Raw genomic sequence first — 18,256 nt, 5'->3', positions numbered from 1 at the left:
CAGAAATACTTGCTACATCCGTACACCGCAGCGCACATCCGTCAGGAGGACCAGTAACAGATAGCGGTGACATAGAAGTAGAAAGTAAATGGATGAAGTAACCGAATTAAGTAACTGGATTAAGTAAATGAATTAAGTGAATCAAGCAAATAAATTAAGTAAAAAAGTAAGTAATACGCTTCTAGATGCTACAAATGAGTTATATGAATTCGGTTTAATAGTAGTACATGTGCATAAAATAAGAAAAGCCTATTTATCTATGTGTAACACAATGTTTCCAAAGCATCAACAGAAATAAACATAAAACGCTCATTTCACATTCTCAAGAGAGGTGCGAACAGTCTCGGCAATTCCGTTAACGCTTTTTGCAAATGGCAGATTTGTATCCCAGCCAAGAGCTATCCTTAGTCCATTTTCAAAGCCGATGACATTAGCATCTATCAATGCACCGGTGACACAGACACTCTGCGAAAAAATGACATCCTTGACTTGGAAGCCATCTTCTGGGACCTTTTCGTTGAACTTGAAGTATCCCAAGTTGGAAACCTCGAGGTAGTGGCCTTCGAAAGCTTTATTTCTCTGGTCAGATAGACCTTTTATGTAATCCTTGACGTCAACAAACGACAAAACGCCTAGCAACGACAAGTTTTCCTTCTTCGCAAGCATATCGGCCAATTTCTTCTGCATGGCCCGGACCAACGGCCAGTCAATCGTATTTGGATCCAGGGAAATGGCAGCAGACGGTGTTTTCAGACTCACGCTGGAAGCAAAGTTGCCAAACCCTTTCACAAAGTCAGGCTCTCTGTTTTGCACCTCCTTAACATCGACAAAAGACCTGCCATCGACCGGAATAGCATACTCCAAGTCATAATTCTCGGTTGCCTTGTATCTGTGCGGATCAGACTCGATCACGATCTTCTTTAAGATCTTGGCGATGAGGTACACCAACAAAACCGTTAGTTTGACACCGTGTTTCTTCCCTGTCTGCAGAAGGTTGTCCAAAGCCGGTTTTCCGATTCTCACAACTTCCACCTGCGTGTGCATGGATGGTGAAATGTTGTCCGGAATAGGAAGCGGCTTCCCGGAAAGATCAAACTCGTATAGGTGCCTGGTTCTAAATATATGAGCCATCCAGCGAGGCCCGACGTTTTCTACAATCGTGTGAAATATGAAAGATGCGCTTTTCTTCTTCGTCACATATTTTTCAAGGCTGTCTGTTATGTAGAAACGCTCAATCTGCCCAAGTTCGAACACAGCCGAGTCTTCCGACACCTTGAGCTCCTGCTGCTTGGCTTTTTCGCCCCGAGTCAAGTTCAAGTGGTCCGTCAAGCCACTCATAAAGTACGCGAGGCCTCTTCCGTCACAGATCGTGTGATCACTCACGAAAAAAACGCGATTTTCCCCATACACAACCACTTTCCAGAGTGGTTTGTCGGTATCCACCGGGAAACGAAGGTCGTGCAGCTGGCTAATAGTCTTCTCGACGTCGAAATGGTCGTCGATCTGCCTGAATTCGGCAACATCTCCGAACTTGATGGTCTCTAATGGGCAGATGACCGAACCTTCATTTCTTGTGTTTACAGCTAGTCCATTCACTTCGGATATGAGCGACCGGAGGGAAAGAAACAGGTGCTGCCGAGTTATATCCGACGAGAATTCGGCGTAGCACACAATGTTGCGATAGCAGTTGAATCTGTCACGAAAATAAGAGTACTGTTCGATTCCTCCTGTGGGTCTGGCTTTGGACGGCATGCTGCGGGACTGCTGGCGTAAACTTTTGGGAATGCGAAAATTCGGTCGATGGTGAAATGTGAAAAAAAAAGCACTGGAAAAAGCGTGAGTGTGCAAAAGCAAATGCAAAACCTCAAACCTGGGAACAGCGGACTTTATCGTGATGCTTGAATTCGTCCCTCCTTTTGGCTTGGAACTTCTTGCAAGGTTAATGGCAGGAAGGCAGCTTGAATATTGTGAAAAGCTACATGTAACTTACGCTGCAATCATATCGGAAGTCGGAAATTGTTCCGGTTATAAATAGCCACATCTTTTTTTTATGTCAACTGTTGGGACCAGCAGGGGAAACAATACCGATTTCGAACAAAAAAAAAAGGGGAATTGGTAAATCCAAATAGAGAGCAAAAAGAAACGTGTGAGGAGGACGCAAGTACGGCCAACATTATTTATCACTGACCAAAGAATGTATGATTAGCGCCTGAATGCATTGATGATGATATCCGGGGACAGAAAATGCCTCCCTGAAAACCCTAATTAGTGATCGATCGGCTGATCTCTACTCAAATATACATGATGTTGTACTTCTGCGATTCTTTTTTTAGCGCTGGCCAAGAAGTATGTATAGCAGCCAAAAAAAAAAAAAAATACCAACCACTTAGTTACTTGGCGCTAATTTTGCGAATGCGTTTGTAAATACTAAAAATCCACTCTTGGAAAAACAATGAATGCTCTTGGGTGTAATCACAAAAACACGATAAAGAACCGTGAATCCATGAATTGCATTATAATTCGATGCCGGATAAATGAAATGACTGAGTACGGGGATTTTGAAATGGCTTTGGACTTGACTGTTTTTATCATCCGACAAATCTTTGAATAGGACGGGCGAGCGGTTAGTGTTCAATTAATGGTGTGATAGTCTATACCTCAAGCATGGGGTTTGATGAGTTTTTGGGGGCATCATCCCGTAAATCTAACCCTCTACTTTAACATAATGTAATAAATGGCTTTATTTTGCTTATTCATTCATATATCTTTCTCACCTGCCCGGCGAATCTTTTTTCTCCCCCTATAAGAGATAATAGACAATCCTCGGATTTTTCTACGCGAACATCTTGAAAAACAATGGAATCCAAAGCTTAGAATTTTAAAACGGTTGAAATGTCCAATATGCTGTCAGACCACTCCGGATAAAGCAAAAAATGCAGTCAGCCCTTTCCCAGGATAAACAATGGAGCGGAGATAGAGCGGATATTAACCTGTACTCGCTTTGCTCGGCAAGCTTTCTTTCTTTCTGTAACCGTTATCGAGATGATTTTCATCTTGCATAGCCACAGTTTATCAGACACACTCTGTGACCATTCACCATATAGCTTAATGCAGTTTAATTTCCGACCCTTGCAAATTTTCATTTCTCATTTCTCATCTGTCAAGCCCCCTTCTTTCTCCACTTCACGATCTTCGCATCGCCGTGTATCGAATATCTAAATTTAATTTAAATTTAATTATTACATCGAATGTTTGATATCCAAACGAGGCGAAGCTTATAGTGATGCTGACTTCATCCTTGTCGTATATATGACGTAAACATTTCGAATTTTTCCAGCTGCGGGAAATAGGCAGAAACCAACAGGTGTGCGTTGGGCCTGAATATCCTTGTAGCCGTTTAATGTAGAGCTGAAGAAATGGGGTGACTTGAAACCCAATGAATTGCAATTCTATTTACTTTGTTTGCAGACTACTGTGTAGGTGCAGCATCTGTAAAAATGATCATAGAATTATCTGTCCTTTTGGTGTACGGGTGTGGCTTGGAATTGATAGTGTTCTGTGGATTTTCGTAATTCAAAAAAAAAAAAAGGTCTGGTGGAAAGCAAGCGGCGAAAAAAAGGCACATCTGGATTTCATCGTTTACAGACTTGCACTTGAAAAGCTTGAACAAGGCTCAATTTGGCATAAGTGAGAAGATCATCAAGTCTGAGTAAGGATGTCGGACACAGAAGAGAAAAAACAGATAAAAGGCGAGGAGAAAGATGTGGAAATTCTAGAAAAAGCTACCAGTTCTACGGATTCGCAAGAAGAAGCACCTAAAGTGGAAGCTAAAAAGGAATTGAGCGAGAGTTTGTTAGATGATGAGGCTGATTTGGAGGAAGACGTGGCTAAGTTGAGCAAGCACAAGAAGCCAGAGTCATCTTCAAAGGAGAATGTGGAGGAAAAGGAGACAACAAGTATAGATGCAGCAGATGAAGAGGCAAGTGGTAAAATGCAGAAAGAGGAGGCAAAAGAGAGCATTGATGATACGGGAGAGGACCCAGAGAACAGAAAAATGACTTTTGAGGAGAAATTTGCGGCAGCAATGAAGAAGCCAACGAAAAGAAGAAAGAAAAATGAAGTTGATTTGGAAGCAATGCAAGATGAGGCAATTGGAAGTTTGAAGAATGCAATGAAAGATGCTGCATATGATGATATCGAATGTGTCAATGCACACAAGCCAGCCACACACAAGCTTCGGTTACTGCCAAAAGTGAAAGAGACGCTTTTGAAATCGGCATTATACGATTCAATCTTGGATAATAACATGCTAGAAGCGGTGAGAATTTGGCTTGAGCCTCTTCCGGACGGATCTTTGCCATCTTACGAGATTCAGAGAACGCTTATTATCGAGTTGACGAAACTCCCGATCAAAACTATTCATTTAAGAGAGTCAGGACTTGGAAAAGTGATGGTTTTCTATCAGAAGTCGCCAATTGTCGATCCGATTCTAAAAAGAACGGCGGAGAAGCTCATTTCAGACTGGACCAGGCCGATCATGGGCAGATCTGACAATTACAGGGCAAAGAGAGTGCCAACCGCCTCGTTTAACATCGAAAAGCTCAAGGCAGACCAGAGATTACACTCAGGTGCAGACACTCACAAAAAAGCAGTCAGAAAGACGCTTTATCAGGAAAGTGCAGACAGGAGAAAGAGGGCAGCAGCTCCAGAAGTTTCTGCGAAAGTTTACAGTATTGCACCGCAGGTTAATGTGGATGAACTGCGGAGAAGTGGAAGATCGACAGTTGCAGCAATGGGAATCGGATCGTCTCTTAGTAGAGATGAAAGATTCAAGAGATTGAACCAGAAGCTGACGCACTTGTCGCAAAAGAAGTCGTCGAAGAAGAAGGGCGGTGTTTCTATTGAAGGTAAGGGTGTGAATGCATTTTAATTGTGTGTGAAGTATATATATGGGAATGGTATTATAAAGATTTGTGGTAGTGTAGTAGATGTAGTTTGTGTTTATACTGTTTGATATCTCGTACTCTATTCCATAGTCTTTAATATTCAATCATAGGCATTCCATACTCTTTAATATTTTCTGCTCTTTAGCATTTCATACTCTCTAATATTCCGTAGCGTTCCTTATCTTTGTACGTTCAATATAAAAAGCACTATACCTACAAAGGATGGATATCTCCAGCAATAAATACACTAAGTACGAATGTTGAACCCACTCCAGCAATAAATACTGTTATTACCAGTCACTACATTCCTGTCGTACCTCAAGACATCACGCACCCAACTACCCTACACCATCGTACACGCAGTAGCATACTTTTGTAACAGATTATATTGAAATGCCTGTATAGATCTTCGTATGAGCATTATAACAGAGAACAGTGCAGCCAATTAGGTTCTTGGCTTCTCCTTCTTCTCCTTCCACAAAGCGGACAAAGACACACCGGCAACCTTGACAACCTTGAATCTAACACCGGGAAGATCACCCTTAGCTCTACCTCTTCTACCGAATCCGGCAAGCAAAACCTCATCGTTCTCATCAACGTAGTTCAAACAACCATCGTTTGGAACGAAAGCAGTAACCTTCTTACCGTTCTTGACCAATTGCACCCTCACACACTTTCTGATAGCGGAGTTTGGCTGTTTGGATTCGACACCCAATTTTTCCAAGACGATACCCTTTGCGTGAGAAGCACCTGCAAATGGAGATGACTTGTATGCAGTACCAAGCAATCTAGACTTGTACAACGAGTCTGCCCACTTGTTGTTTCTTCTCTTGGTTCTGAGCTTTCTGGCGGAGTTAAGTCCTCTTGGCTTTCCTTTACCCATGTTGAATATAAAAAAGCTTCCTTGGCTGTTGATACGGTCCAAAAGACTTTCTCTAACTTTTATTAGTGATGCTCTTCTGTGAGAGTGTACTTATCTCTTTAATCCTCATCTGTATATAATTTTTTTTTTTTCTCTCGCTCTTCCTGGTGAATCGGTTTTTTTTTTTTCGCTGTTCCGAAATCAAAATTTTTCACTTGCCGCACACTGCCTCGCCTATTGTCCGCTTGCTAGGAGAAAAATCTCCTTACACTTCCAACCCTGCCTTGCCCTGTCTTTTTTTCGCTCCCCTTAATTCGGAGATCCCACTTCCCGGTAAAGCTGATATTCCACCCCGCGAACTTATCCTGCTGCTGGGGCCTTGTGACTGCGAATATTAAAGCATTATGAGGCACCTCCATTACATTGCTTGAGCAACTTGCATATTCCTCCCTGAATTAATTGCATCAACCATATTCAATTATATTGCCTATAAACTGAGTATATACCCCACCCCTTTCCAAGCTTTTTTGCTTCCTTTTCATTCTCCTTCCACCCCTTACGACTCCATCCTGAAATCTACACCTCGCACCTCGATAAATAACCCGACCGCAATTTTTATTATCACGTCGATCGACGTGCCTCTTTAGCGCGACTACGATTATTTCATCCTATATCTTATCGGAGATGCAAGCTCACAATAGTGCCATAAATAACTGCCAATCAAAGCCACAGATCAGCATTGGTTTAGTCAGCATTCCGATTTCTGCATTCCGTGTCGTTTAGATCCTACTTCTCGTACTATGGACGAAGATTTGTACGTCCAAAAGCTAATTGCACACTATTTGAAGCAGCACAGCCTTAGCAATACATTACGAGCGTTTGAGATTGAGGTCAACAGGAAATTCAACACGGAAAGCATTGATGAGTCACTCACTGTGTTGGTGAAGGACTACCTTAAATTTCGAGGTCTCGAGAATTCGGCAGAGGAACCTGATGCGAAGTCTAGCAATGCCAGCAATGCTACCTTGCCGATTAGAGCCAGCACCGCCAGAAATGCAACAAGTAGCATTAATTCAGCCTTCACGGTGGAGCAACAACGATTAATTTCTGAAAAGCACATCAGCATTGGGAGATGGACGGTCGGCACGCCCGAGAAAAGTGCAGAAATCGACTTGTTTGACAAAACACTAGTGATCTTTTCAAAGGTTGATCACGTGACCTTAGATGGTGGGGTGAAGACAGTTGGACTTTTCAGTACAAGCAGCCGGTCTATCTGTATATACGACTTGGAAAAGCAGCAAGTTCTTGTTAAGGAAGAAGGCCTTGCAGGCAGATCTCCAGTTAAAGCTATGGCATGTATTCCTGGCACTGGATATGTGCTGATTTGCAGTATGAATGGTAATCTTTCAATAAGCACAGTTCAAAAAGATGCCAACACTGGTAGATACGGGATTTCATTGACCGGAGAGAGTATTGATCTTCATCGTAAGTTGATTACTGCAGTAAACTACCACTCCTTTGAGTTTGGGGCTGGATACTTTTGCTCGCTGGGTTGGGATTGCCGATTAGTGGTATGTAAAGTGGCCAATGAAAGAAGCGATCCGCATCTGCAAGTCATTGGCAGAATTACGCTACCAACACAAGGAACATGCGTTGCAGTGCTTGCGGATGAAGAGTTGAAGCTTCCAATAATTCTCGTTGGGCGTGTTGACAGTTCTTTGATTCATGTTTTCACAGTTGATCGGCAAAATGAGAAAAATGATGTTGAATCTATAGTTGAACTTGCCAAGCTCTCACTAAATGATTCAGAGTTTTCAAGCCACGTTTTTCATCCAATGGCGATCGCCGAATCATCTAGTGGTCTTGTCTCAATTGCAACAAATCATACACCATACCTGAGAATAGTGACGTTTGCACTTCCAAGCATTAGAGAGATGTTGGAAGCAAATTTGGGGATGGCCTTTGATGTTGATCGTAAGGATATGCTTAATGATTTGCATAAATTAGCCCAAAAGCAGACAGAGGGAAAGTTGGATCCAGGTGTTCCAATCATTAGAAACATTATTGTGTCAAACTTCAACGCGATGACTCCTCAGGACAAGTTTTCAACACCAGTTCTGATGCCTAGACCTGCTGGAAGAAATGGAATATGGATTGTGGGAAATGATGGCCTTATCAGGGGTTTTGATCTCAGTAATGGCAAGGTTACTGAGACCATTCAAGCTCATAAAGGCCGAATTAAAACTGTGTCAGCTGGAGTTTTGACAGATAGGGATCAAAAAGAGCTCATCGTGTCTTGTGGAGCAGTTGACAGAGAAATATTCTGTTGGAATAGCTGATCAAATACGTACATGTCATATTGCTCAATTCAGCTGTCTTCTTAGCTTGTTCTGTTCTGTTAATTTTTACTGCTGCGGATTGGTCGATTTAATTAAATCAGTGTGACTTTTTGAGTGATCAAGGATTCCTGACAAGTATCGATGTTCTGTTGGTGCAAGTATAAATTCGAGGCATATGACTCTCTTTTGAACACAATTCGATAGCATCTTTTGAATCTTTCTTCATCCACAACTCGTTTCTAATTCTTCAAAGTTTCAAATAAAAATGGCTCCAAGATCTCAGAAGTTTATTCTCCTTGTCAACTTCAAACAAGGAACCGTTAGGTCTGTGCAGCGCACTCCTAAAACCCCGCCAACTACTCCTGTCAACTCTGATAATCTTAAATACTGCCCAGATCAGGTTGTCGAGTCTGCTATCAAACTTCTTGATAGTATCGAAAAGGCAAGTTCTAAGAAAGAAGGGTCTTCTAGTGCAAGCAAGGAAAGTGCATCTAGAAAAAAGCGGTTTCTTCTGCGAATCGTCAGGAAGCCTCACCTTAAGATAGAGGCATTCCAGGTCTGATAATTTTGTATTATGGGTATCGAATTCTATACCTCTCTCGTTTTAAATAAAAAAAATAGCATATTAGCATTGGTTGATGAGTGGTAGTCAATAGTTTGTAATTGTAAGTCATTATCTCCAAGCTGTGTATGAGCATCGAGGTGAGGTAGCACACATTTCAGGACGATAGGAAAAAGAAGATTTACCGGATCAAAATTGAAAGGCCAATTTAAAAGTATCTGGTCCACTTTTGTTCTGGTTAGGCGCCAGAAAAAGTGTGAAAGATGCATGGAGTCAAATAATGTAGCCTGGCCTGGCACGAAAAAATTAGTATGTTCTACTTTTTTTATTTTTAAAACATTTTTTCAAGTCCTTCTTTTGGACTTCCCTTTTAGGAACAGAACATCCTCACTTTTACTCCCTGGACATGTGTATATAAAAGTGGGCATATATCTAGTCTGGTGCAGACTACATGGACGAACACACGATAATATTCTCTGCCGAGCGAACATAGACACCAATCCAACAGCTTTTATCGATTAAGTGGCATGGATAGCTGGAGAAAAAACGAAATGATGAACACGGAGATAAATTCAGATTTAAGCACAACTACAAACACAAACGCAAATGCAAACACTGGAATAACCACCGACCGTCTTGATAGTCGTGTCTGGGAGCCTTCGGGTGGAATTCCGTCATTTTCAACATGTGCCACCGCAAAAAAAGAGCTTGAGCAGGTTGTTCCACCTCTTTCAGGCACAAATCTAAAGCCAGCGTTTGATAAAATAGACGCCCAACAGCAAAACAGCCCAGAAACTTCAAGTTTGGAGGACGACAAAGAGGATCCAAGAGACCAGCGGCGGAGAGAGCCACCGATATTGACTCTAGGTGCAGATCACGGCATGGTCCATGAAGGTGCAAGATGGGAAAAGTTCCCACCTCTACCTCTGGAATTTCCACCTGTTCTCAGACCTCTAGGTGGAGAAGTGTTGTACGAGCAGCTTCCAGAACTGCTGTATTACCCGATTCGGCACGACGGCCTCCCCAGCCCTCCGTTCAGCCGGGCACAGCTCCCTCCAGAAGTCCCCGTCTTTCCCCTGGGCACAAAGTTCAATAGACGCCGGAACTGTTGCGTTGCACAGCCCGAGCTCATCAAGAGGAGGTCCAGAGCAGTGCTTGGTCACGAGTACCTCAGTGAACACTTGCCCAACGACGACGGGGTCTTTGAGACGATCGTCCGGCAGTATCTCTTGCCGTTTTGCTCGTTCAACTACCTGAATATGGGGTATTTCGAGGCGCAGCAGCAGCTTGGAAGGATTGATGAAAGCGAGATCTTCGAGATCAACTACCGCTCAAGCATTCCAGAGTGCCGGGAGGACGATCCGGGTCGATTCAACGTGATCATGCCGAGAAACATGAATTTTTACGAGCCGAAGGTCTTCTGGTGCCAACCGGACTCCGAGGATAAACGCAGAGGCAGAAATGGATTGTGCCCATACTGCAAGCCCAACCCTAATGATCGCAGGCTGGACCTCAGCCAGATGTTCTTCAACATGAACACTTCGGCTTACTTGCATCACGTGACCAAGCAGCACGGGGTCTACAGCAACGGGACCGAGATGCCGTTGCCGGCTGCAATTGGAAGTGTGCTGGAGACCAAAGACATGAAAAGTGGAAGAAAGTGTTTGCTGGTGGATGCGGTCACGTGTCCAGTATGCCACCAGATGATCAAGATTCAAAAGCTTAGCGATCCGTCCTTGGTTGGCCGCAACCGGTTTTTGGCATATTTCCGCCACATGCTCACGCATAACATGAAGAAGAAGAACGGTGTATGGTACTGAGCCCTTTGGGGTGTTTTTTTTTAGCTTTTTGTATACACTATGTACACTATGCACACTATGTACATTAATATTGTACACTTATATGGAAGTAGATCTTTGAAGATTAGTATGAAGACTGGGCTTTTAGTATTAACGTGCTTTAAGTGTTCATTAAAGTGCTTTTAGGATTCATATATTTTAAGTATTCATTAACGTACTTAAGTGTTTATTAACGTACTGTTGAGTATTCATTAGCGTACTTCAAGTATTAACAACCTCTTAAGTATTTACTAACGTACTTTCAGGATTAGCATACTCCTAAGTGTTCATTGACATACTTTCAGTATTAACATACTTAAGGTATTTACTAACATACCTTCAGTATTGACATACTCTAAGTGCTCATTAACGTACTTCAAGGATTAACATACTCTTAAGTGTTCATCGACATACTTTAAGTGTTCATTAGCATACTTCAGTATTAACATACTCTTAAACATTCATTAGCATACTTCAAGACTTATGCATGAATGCATTTTCGAAAAACTGTTTATTAATGCCAATTCTCCAAGCTTATCCATTAATATATTTCCACTTATATGTACCCTAATACATGCACTAACATTGCACCTCCACACACTTTCCTAAAACACAACATCCTGCGGAAGCACGTGATACCGGCGTCCCGCCTTCCTCACACACTCGTGAGCCTTGTCCCTTTTGAGGCTTTTCCTCATGTCAAATGCATCTATCTCATCGTTTAACCTGCTTTTACTAGGAATTCTTCCAGGTGGCCCATAGTACCCTACCACACGCCGGAATACCGAGTAGCCCAACTTTTCATAGAAGTTGATCGCCAATGTGTTGTTACACTTGACGAATAAATCGATGAAAAACGCATAGTACGGTTTTTCGTCCTGGGTGTATGTCTCGAGCATTTGGCACAAATAGGAACCCAATCCGATTCGTCTGTAGTTTGGGTCGATGGTCACCGCTGAAATGTGTGCATGCCACTCTTTCTTGAGTACCTGACCCTCTGTTTTTGCCAATATGTACCCTGTGGGTTCATCAAGCGCAGATGTTGATTTGTAGAAAAGGGTTGGCCAATCTGACAAATACTGCAGATAGAAGTAAATGTAGAAATTTTCGGTGAGCGGGTCCAAGTTGATCGGGTTGAGATCAAACAAGTCGGTTGCCTGAAACGGAACAATCGACGTCATGGCTTTTGGATGCTGTATGAGGGTTGTTTAGGGGGTGGATTGGATGGTAAAAGGATGTTGAAGTGAGATTAATATGTGTGGGGTAGAGATGTGCGAACTTCGCTAAGTGCCTGGATGGAATTTTTTGGCACATTTTTATGATTAGTGAATTGTTTTTTATCAGTGCGCAGTCAATAATCATGCTAATCTTAGCAATATCATGTATTTATTCTTTTATTTGTTCTTTTCATACGCAATTCTTTTCATACACTATTCTTTGCATACGCTATTCTTTGCATATACTTTCTTATCGTCTGTCTCATTTATTCTACCCATTTCACAACTCGTTTCACCCTTTATCACTTTCTTCAAATCTCCTTCTTACCCTACACTTACAATCCCAACACTATTTTAAATGATTTTCAGTATCCGTACATTAAAACATATCAAAACGACCACTGTGTGTTCTCCTTACTTCCTGCATCCCCAGTTTGTTGATCCTCCTCCCGGTTCTCCCCCTCTCTGTCTCTATTGTTGTATCTTCCTCTTCCTCTTCCTCTTCCACGGCCTCTATACCCATAACCTCTTCCTCTACCTCCCCTGTATCCATATCCATACCCCCTACCTCTTCCTCTGCCTCTTCCTCCTCTATAGGTGGATGCTTCTCCAAAAGTATCCATGTTCTTCTCTCTTTCCACCGACCACTTCACTCTCTCATGCTCCGATTGCTGAGTAGACGTCGACAAATTGTCGAAAAAGGACGTTTTCTTGTTGTAAAACTGCTCACTATCGCCTTTGACACTGTCACCTTGTTCTTTCTTCTCGATTTCTTGGAATTTCGCGTTGTTCGAGTCGAAGTCGAATTCCGAATCAACAGCCTCTGGTTTCTTTTCTTGCTCGTAAACAACTGATTTGTTTGAGGGTGTGGTTGATTCCGTTTCCTTTGCCCCGTGCTGTTTTTCACTCTTCCCTTTTCCTGTTTCCTCAAGTGTTTCCTTCTCTGTTTCTTTAAATGTCTCCTTCTCTGCTTTTTTTAATGTCTCTTTTCCTGCCCTCTTCTCCATCCCCTTGTTAACACCCTTTCCCACCTCTCTTTCGCCACCTGCAACCTTCTTGTCCTCTCCTTTCACATTCTGTTGTTGCTGTGGCTGCGGCTGTGCATTTTGTGGCTGTGCAGCCCCATAACCTTGCTGCCCGTTAGGCACCCCCTGTGGCTGAAATCCCACGGGGAATCCGAATCCCATTTGTGCAAAAGGGCCAATTCTAGGAACTGGAACTGGCTGGACTTGTTCAACGGGAATATCCAATATGTTTAAAGTCTTCACACTGCTTCCTGTAAGTTGGAAATGCTCATAAACCTCCGGAGACGGATATAGGACCTTGGCTGGGTCCAAAACTCTATCCTCTGTTCCGAGACACCTCACATTCTCAAGTGAAATTGTCCCTTTATCGGCATCTATGTCTTCAAGTGATCCCACGTAACGAATATCTGCCTGTGATATAAGGGCGATAGTTTTCCCCTTATATTCCGACATACTGCTTCTGTATCTGCTGCAATTAATCTACAATGATAAGTTTTTGCGAATTCCGATCTTATTTTGGTCGGCAGTCCGGAGAATAAATGTGTTGAAGCTTTGTAAATGGTGATAATAATGATGATGAAGTTTGGAAATATATCTTTCCCCCTCTTCTGGTCTTGGTGTACCGGAGACTTTAGATTTTTTGATTTTTTGATTTTATGGTTTTTCGCTTTTCGTTTTTTCGTTTTCAAACTTTTTCTTCTTTAGGCGTACCCTCGTCTAGGCAACATAGCATTAATTTTAGTCGTCTTCTTAAGGACTAGACAAACCTAGAAAGAGGTGTGGGAAGTGAGCCTGTTCTTAAAGAAACAAATATTTCCGAGCTTTGGGTTATCAAATTAATACAATTCAAGAGTATTTGGCTCTAAACCAGCAAAAGTGATATTGTTACACTGATTTTGTACCTGTTATATGCTTTAAAAAATAGTACGAAGTATAAACAACTATTTTTTTGTGTGGCTAACTATAGTCAAGGAAGTCAAGGGTAGTTGTTTATCATTAAACAATTATTAATTCCTTAAATAGTGGCCTACACACTCTGAGGATAACATAATTTATAACTTTAATAAATTTTCATGCATGGTGTATATTATGGCCTAGGGTTATAGACAATTAAGCGCCGAGAATTATACATGAAGAAATGCATAAGCATTATAAGCATTATGTATGCAACTTTCTTCGATGACTATGGTACGAGGAGGATTCAAAACTCTTCTTTTACTAGCGTATTTAATGTATTTGGAAATACAATCACACTGTATTTCCATGAATAATAAGAGCATAATGCACTTGTTTACTGGCATTTCCACGCATTACTAAGGATAATACTAATACAGCTAATACTAATACTAACAATATTAATATTATCGATACTAATACTAATACTAACTAGCAATACTAATAATACCAAAGATACTAGCAATACTGGCAATACTAACAGTACTAACAATACTAACAATACTAACAATACTAACAATACTAACAATCCTATCGATAGTAATACTAATACCAATACTACCAATTATTATTCCCACATTAACCCCCCCCTGCAACCAATTAAAAGTCTACATCAACATATATGAGCAGTTCTTCACTTTACACATATAATAATACACAAAATCCAGAGTCACCATCTTCCCGAAGACTCCATGTCGCCAAATGCAGCATCATCCTGCATATTTCCATCACCCACAGCAGCATATCCATCCTCAGCCCCATCTCTCTGCTGTTCACGCTCTTTGTGGTCCAGCTTATCAAGTTCAAAGACAATATTGGCCACCTTCTTCTGCAATTCGGTGCAGCCTTTAGAGAAAACCTCGTTGGGCTTCAACACGCCGGTCGTTTCGACATTCATGTAGAATCTGGTTGGCTTTTTGTTGTAGTCGAATTTCTCACCGGGGACAGGTGGCTCCTCCCAGTCGCAGTTTGCCGATTTGGGCCACTCCTTGGCCTCATCCTCCTCATACCAGTAATCGGTATGCCTGAGCTTGTTCCAGGGATCGTACTCAAAACCTATTGCCGAACATGGAGACCATTTCGCATGCTCTTTTGCTATTCCTTTCTTTGCAATGCACACAATATTCAACTCCTGGTGTCTTTTCAACTTGCAGATAAGCACACCCTTCTTCTGGGGGTCCCTGATCACCGGCTGGCCCAAATTCAGGCCTGTGTTTGCACTGATGACCACCAAATGGCTCGAGTAGACGTTCATCGTCTCGTCTGAGTCACATCTGGCCTTTAATTGCAATGTCACTGAACACTTCTCGCAGTGATCCTCGCACGTGCAGTCTCTTGTGTACTTGAGCTGGTCGATGTCCTCACTTTCGAGTGGGACTAGTCCCAATCTGTGTGCCAAAAACTCGTCTGCCAAAACACTAGTGTTTCTTTTAATGTCAACCAAATCAATTGCAAGAGTCGGCACCTCCGCCAACATCGTTCTTCTAATCGAGTTGGCAAGCGACAGATCCACGTCCGAGAGTATAAAATCGACATCGTCTCTTCCTGCTTTTCTTATAGTCACCTGTGGTTCTTTGTTCGACATCCTGCTCTATGTGTATATCTATTTATTTATGTGTGTTGTAAAGTGGTTTTGCGATGGTGCTTTCTTCTGCTTGTTATGTATATATACGCTTGCCCTTCTATGCTCCTCCTGTTTCTGGCACCTCTATATATTACGCTTTGTGCTAGCTCTCTTGTGCTTTTATACTTTTGGATGATGCTTCATCTATTTCATTTTATTTTTGTCTTATTTTTATGTTCTATTTTTCGTTTTTCCTCGCTTCTTTACTTTCGCTTTTTATTCGCTCTATCTATTCTGTTTTTCGCTTTTCTCCCGTCTCTGCAAACATCCTCACACCGGTTGGGTCTTCTCCCTGTAGCAGAACGAACACCCAGAAGCGAATATTTATTTTACTAAGTTACCTATTTATTTCGCTAAATTATTACCTGTTTATTTCACTGAATTATTTTACCCATTGGTTTGATCTATTTATTTTACCCATTTATTTCACTTATTTATTGTAGCTATTTAGCCCACTCGCTTACGTGCCTTATCCTTCCAACACTCTGGTAATTCTGCTTTTGCCCAACTTTGAAACACTCTCCCGTACACCAACAAACAACCTCTCAGGTCCCAATTCGTTTTTCAATGGCAGAAAAAGTCCCTGTACCCGATCTTCGCTTTGAACAGTCTTTTCTTGCAAGACTCAGGGCAGCAGCCAATAGAAAAGCGCAAAAGCAGCAGAAAAAGCCCAGAAGCTTCCAGAAGAGCGTCTCAGAAACCACAAATAAGGCCGAAATCCCACCTCAAGGGGCTAAGATCACACTTTCAACAATCATTACAACCGTGACAAAAGACCAGGTGATTCTGCCCTTAGTGCAAGGCTTCTTGTTTGCACTGATGAGGATTACCGTTTTCCCCTGGCTAAGATGGGTATTTGGACTCGACCGATCGGTTGGCGGTTCGATCTCCGGCCACAGAGCTTAGAATGTACTAAATTTCTACCAATGCTAGCTTTATTTTTATATGTGTTGAAAATACTTATTCAGTTAATTCTCGGCCCTTCCAGCTGCTGATTCCACCTACAGCAGTCCTCAAAACGGACCAGCTTGCCGCCAAATAGATCTAGAGCACTGCCGAAAGTCAAATCAACCCTTCCGTGGCTCAATTTATCAACCAACTTCAAGTCATCGATCGATTTGGCTCCCCCAGCATACACAATTGGTGAAGTGCACCATTCTGCAAGCTTGGCCACCAACTCCTGGTCAATGCCCTTGCAAAGGCCTTCAACATCAGCTGCATGAACGAGGAATTCCGAGCAGTACCTCTCGAATAACTCAAAAGTCTCCCTGCTCAATACCACCTGTGTCAAAGTCTGCCATTTGTTGATGGCGACTACCCATTGGCCTTCTGTATTGCGCCGACAGCTGAGATCGACCACCAAATGCTCTTTGCCGACCAGTTGCGAGATTCTCTCGAGTCGAGACTTGTCGAATTGCCCTTTTGGGAAGAGCCACGACGTCACAATCACCTTGTCTGCACCCTGCTGTATCCAGTACCTCGCGTTTGTGTCATTTATGCCTCCTCCTATCTGCAAATGCTTGGGCCACGCTTTTAATGCTTCAATTGCCACTTTGTTGTTTTCTTCCAGTGATCCAAGCTTGATCACGTGTGTTCTTGTTATTCCGTGCTCCTCGTATAGTTTTGCATAGTATGATGAAGATTTTTCGCTCACGAAATTCGTTTCTAGGTTCGACTTGCAAGTATTCTTGCTCTGTTCGGTATCATCCTGATTTAATGTTCCGCCCACTATTTGCTTGACTTTTCCGCCGTGAATATCTATACATCCGACGTAGCGGGTCATTTTGTGTATATGCGGTGTTTTATGTACCTGTAAATATATTTTCGAGGTTGGTGTGTTGATAAATGAGAGTAGAGTTATGAAGGTTTGTTTGTTTGTACATCTCTGTTTTTATTTTATTTTATTTTTTTTTCAATATTTCGTTTTCTCCATTCAATAATTTTGTAAATTTTTTTTTTTTTTTTTTTTTTTTCACTTCATGAATTTTTAGCTCCTCCATTAAGATGTCCTGTCAGTAGGCCATTCCAATACTTAGGCTATATTCAAAGCAACAACTCTAAACGATAAGCCAAATACCTGCAGCAGCACCTTTGTACAAGTATTGCACATCATCATTCGAGATGGCTCCAGTTATCGTGAAGTTCGAGGACAAGTACAACCCAAACAATGTTAAAATCAGTAAAGCACAGAAGAAAGTGCTGAGAAGTGGAAAACCGATCTCAACAGAGCAGTTACTGAGGAAACAACGATTGGAGGAGAAGAGGAAGCTGAAAGGAAGGAGGCATACGAAAGATGATGAGGATAACACAAAGAATGATCTCCAATTGCAGCGTCTATTGGATGAATCGCATATCTTGAGTGGCGGTAATCAGTCGCATGAACAAAGATTTTCCGGGGCAGAACTCACGTTGGAAAGTATGGCACTAGAGGGAGACACGATTGGGTCATCAAGGGTGCGAACGTTGAGCGAGCGGATGAAAAAACTTTCGGAAACAAACGGCGGATCGGATCGGAAGTTGGAAAACATGCCGATGAGCATAAGAAAAGGTATGATTAGGGCCCAGATGAGGAGAATAAGCAAGTATGAGGAGGAGGCAAGGGAGGCGGGAATTGTGCTATCGAAGAATAGGAAGGGACAGTTTAGAAAAATACATGATAGCGGATCTTCCTCGTTCACAGAGAGGATTGGTACCGGAGTTAAAAAGCAGGTTCGGTTACGGGATCGTGGTTTGAAGATTAACAGTGTGGGTAAGGCAACGAGTCATGGTGTGATACTTTCGAAGCATGATATTGCGAAGATCACAGGTGGGGATAGAAGGAAGAGGGGTCGGCGAGATAGGAGATGAGGTAGAATAGAACAGATAATGTGGAATAGAATAGATAATGTG

At 42.2% G+C, this 18,256-nt stretch overlaps 12 protein-coding genes across 12 annotated transcripts; 6 read left to right on the top strand and 6 right to left on the bottom strand.

Moving 5' to 3' along the window:
* Nucleotides 1-309: 309 nt before the first annotated feature.
* BRETT_001424 (uncharacterized protein) lies at nt 310-1,752 on the bottom strand (the record flags this gene model as incomplete). The annotated part of the gene is made up of 1 exon (XM_041279977.1): nt 310-1,752. The coding sequence occupies one exon, from the start codon at nt 1,750-1,752 to the stop codon at nt 310-312; it is 1,443 nt and encodes a 480-aa protein (XP_041138191.1).
* Nucleotides 1,753-3,715: 1,963 nt separating this feature from the next.
* BRETT_001423 (uncharacterized protein) lies at nt 3,716-4,930 on the top strand (the record flags this gene model as incomplete). The annotated part of the gene is made up of 1 exon (XM_041279976.1): nt 3,716-4,930. The coding sequence occupies one exon, from the start codon at nt 3,716-3,718 to the stop codon at nt 4,928-4,930; it is 1,215 nt and encodes a 404-aa protein (XP_041138190.1).
* Nucleotides 4,931-5,391: 461 nt separating this feature from the next.
* Nucleotides 5,392-5,829, bottom strand: RPS23A (40S ribosomal protein S23-A; the record flags this gene model as incomplete). The annotated part of the gene is made up of 1 exon (XM_041279975.1): nt 5,392-5,829. The coding sequence occupies one exon, from the start codon at nt 5,827-5,829 to the stop codon at nt 5,392-5,394; it is 438 nt and encodes a 145-aa protein (XP_041138189.1).
* A 779-nt stretch (nt 5,830-6,608) lies between these two features.
* On the top strand, nt 6,609-8,147 carry BRETT_001421 (uncharacterized protein; the record flags this gene model as incomplete). Its single annotated transcript, XM_041279974.1, has 1 exon — nt 6,609-8,147. One exon carries the CDS (start codon nt 6,609-6,611, stop codon nt 8,145-8,147), a length of 1,539 nt encoding a protein of 512 aa, XP_041138188.1.
* Nucleotides 8,148-8,412: 265 nt separating this feature from the next.
* On the top strand, nt 8,413-8,709 carry BRETT_001420 (uncharacterized protein; the record flags this gene model as incomplete). Its single annotated transcript, XM_041279973.1, has 1 exon — nt 8,413-8,709. One exon carries the CDS (start codon nt 8,413-8,415, stop codon nt 8,707-8,709), a length of 297 nt encoding a protein of 98 aa, XP_041138187.1.
* A 527-nt stretch (nt 8,710-9,236) lies between these two features.
* On the top strand, nt 9,237-10,529 carry BRETT_001419 (uncharacterized protein; the record flags this gene model as incomplete). Its single annotated transcript, XM_041279972.1, has 1 exon — nt 9,237-10,529. The coding sequence occupies one exon, from the start codon at nt 9,237-9,239 to the stop codon at nt 10,527-10,529; it is 1,293 nt and encodes a 430-aa protein (XP_041138186.1).
* Nucleotides 10,530-11,152: 623 nt separating this feature from the next.
* Nucleotides 11,153-11,728, bottom strand: BRETT_001418 (uncharacterized protein; the record flags this gene model as incomplete). Its single annotated transcript, XM_041279971.1, has 1 exon — nt 11,153-11,728. One exon carries the CDS (start codon nt 11,726-11,728, stop codon nt 11,153-11,155), a length of 576 nt encoding a protein of 191 aa, XP_041138185.1.
* A 425-nt stretch (nt 11,729-12,153) lies between these two features.
* BRETT_001417 (uncharacterized protein) lies at nt 12,154-13,242 on the bottom strand (the record flags this gene model as incomplete). The annotated part of the gene is made up of 1 exon (XM_041279970.1): nt 12,154-13,242. The coding sequence occupies one exon, from the start codon at nt 13,240-13,242 to the stop codon at nt 12,154-12,156; it is 1,089 nt and encodes a 362-aa protein (XP_041138184.1).
* A 1,171-nt stretch (nt 13,243-14,413) lies between these two features.
* RPB3 (45 kDa subunit of RNA polymerase II) lies at nt 14,414-15,328 on the bottom strand (the record flags this gene model as incomplete). The annotated part of the gene is made up of 1 exon (XM_041279969.1): nt 14,414-15,328. One exon carries the CDS (start codon nt 15,326-15,328, stop codon nt 14,414-14,416), a length of 915 nt encoding a protein of 304 aa, XP_041138183.1.
* Nucleotides 15,329-15,934: 606 nt separating this feature from the next.
* Nucleotides 15,935-16,273, top strand: BRETT_001415 (uncharacterized protein; the record flags this gene model as incomplete). The annotated part of the gene is made up of 1 exon (XM_041279968.1): nt 15,935-16,273. The coding sequence occupies one exon, from the start codon at nt 15,935-15,937 to the stop codon at nt 16,271-16,273; it is 339 nt and encodes a 112-aa protein (XP_041138182.1).
* Nucleotides 16,274-16,331: 58 nt separating this feature from the next.
* On the bottom strand, nt 16,332-17,150 carry BRETT_001414 (uncharacterized protein; the record flags this gene model as incomplete). The annotated part of the gene is made up of 1 exon (XM_041279967.1): nt 16,332-17,150. The coding sequence occupies one exon, from the start codon at nt 17,148-17,150 to the stop codon at nt 16,332-16,334; it is 819 nt and encodes a 272-aa protein (XP_041138181.1).
* A 338-nt stretch (nt 17,151-17,488) lies between these two features.
* On the top strand, nt 17,489-18,214 carry BRETT_001413 (uncharacterized protein; the record flags this gene model as incomplete). Its single annotated transcript, XM_041279966.1, has 1 exon — nt 17,489-18,214. One exon carries the CDS (start codon nt 17,489-17,491, stop codon nt 18,212-18,214), a length of 726 nt encoding a protein of 241 aa, XP_041138180.1.
* Between the last annotated feature and the right edge of the window lie 42 nt (nt 18,215-18,256).

The sequence above is a fragment of the Brettanomyces bruxellensis genome, chromosome 8 (genome assembly GCF_011074885.1).
Source record: "Brettanomyces bruxellensis chromosome 8, complete sequence".
Lineage (NCBI taxonomy): Eukaryota > Fungi > Ascomycota > Pichiomycetes > Pichiales > Pichiaceae > Brettanomyces > Brettanomyces bruxellensis.
The sequence above is the reverse complement of the archived record's forward strand: the minus strand, read 5'-3'. Positions and strand labels throughout refer to the sequence as shown.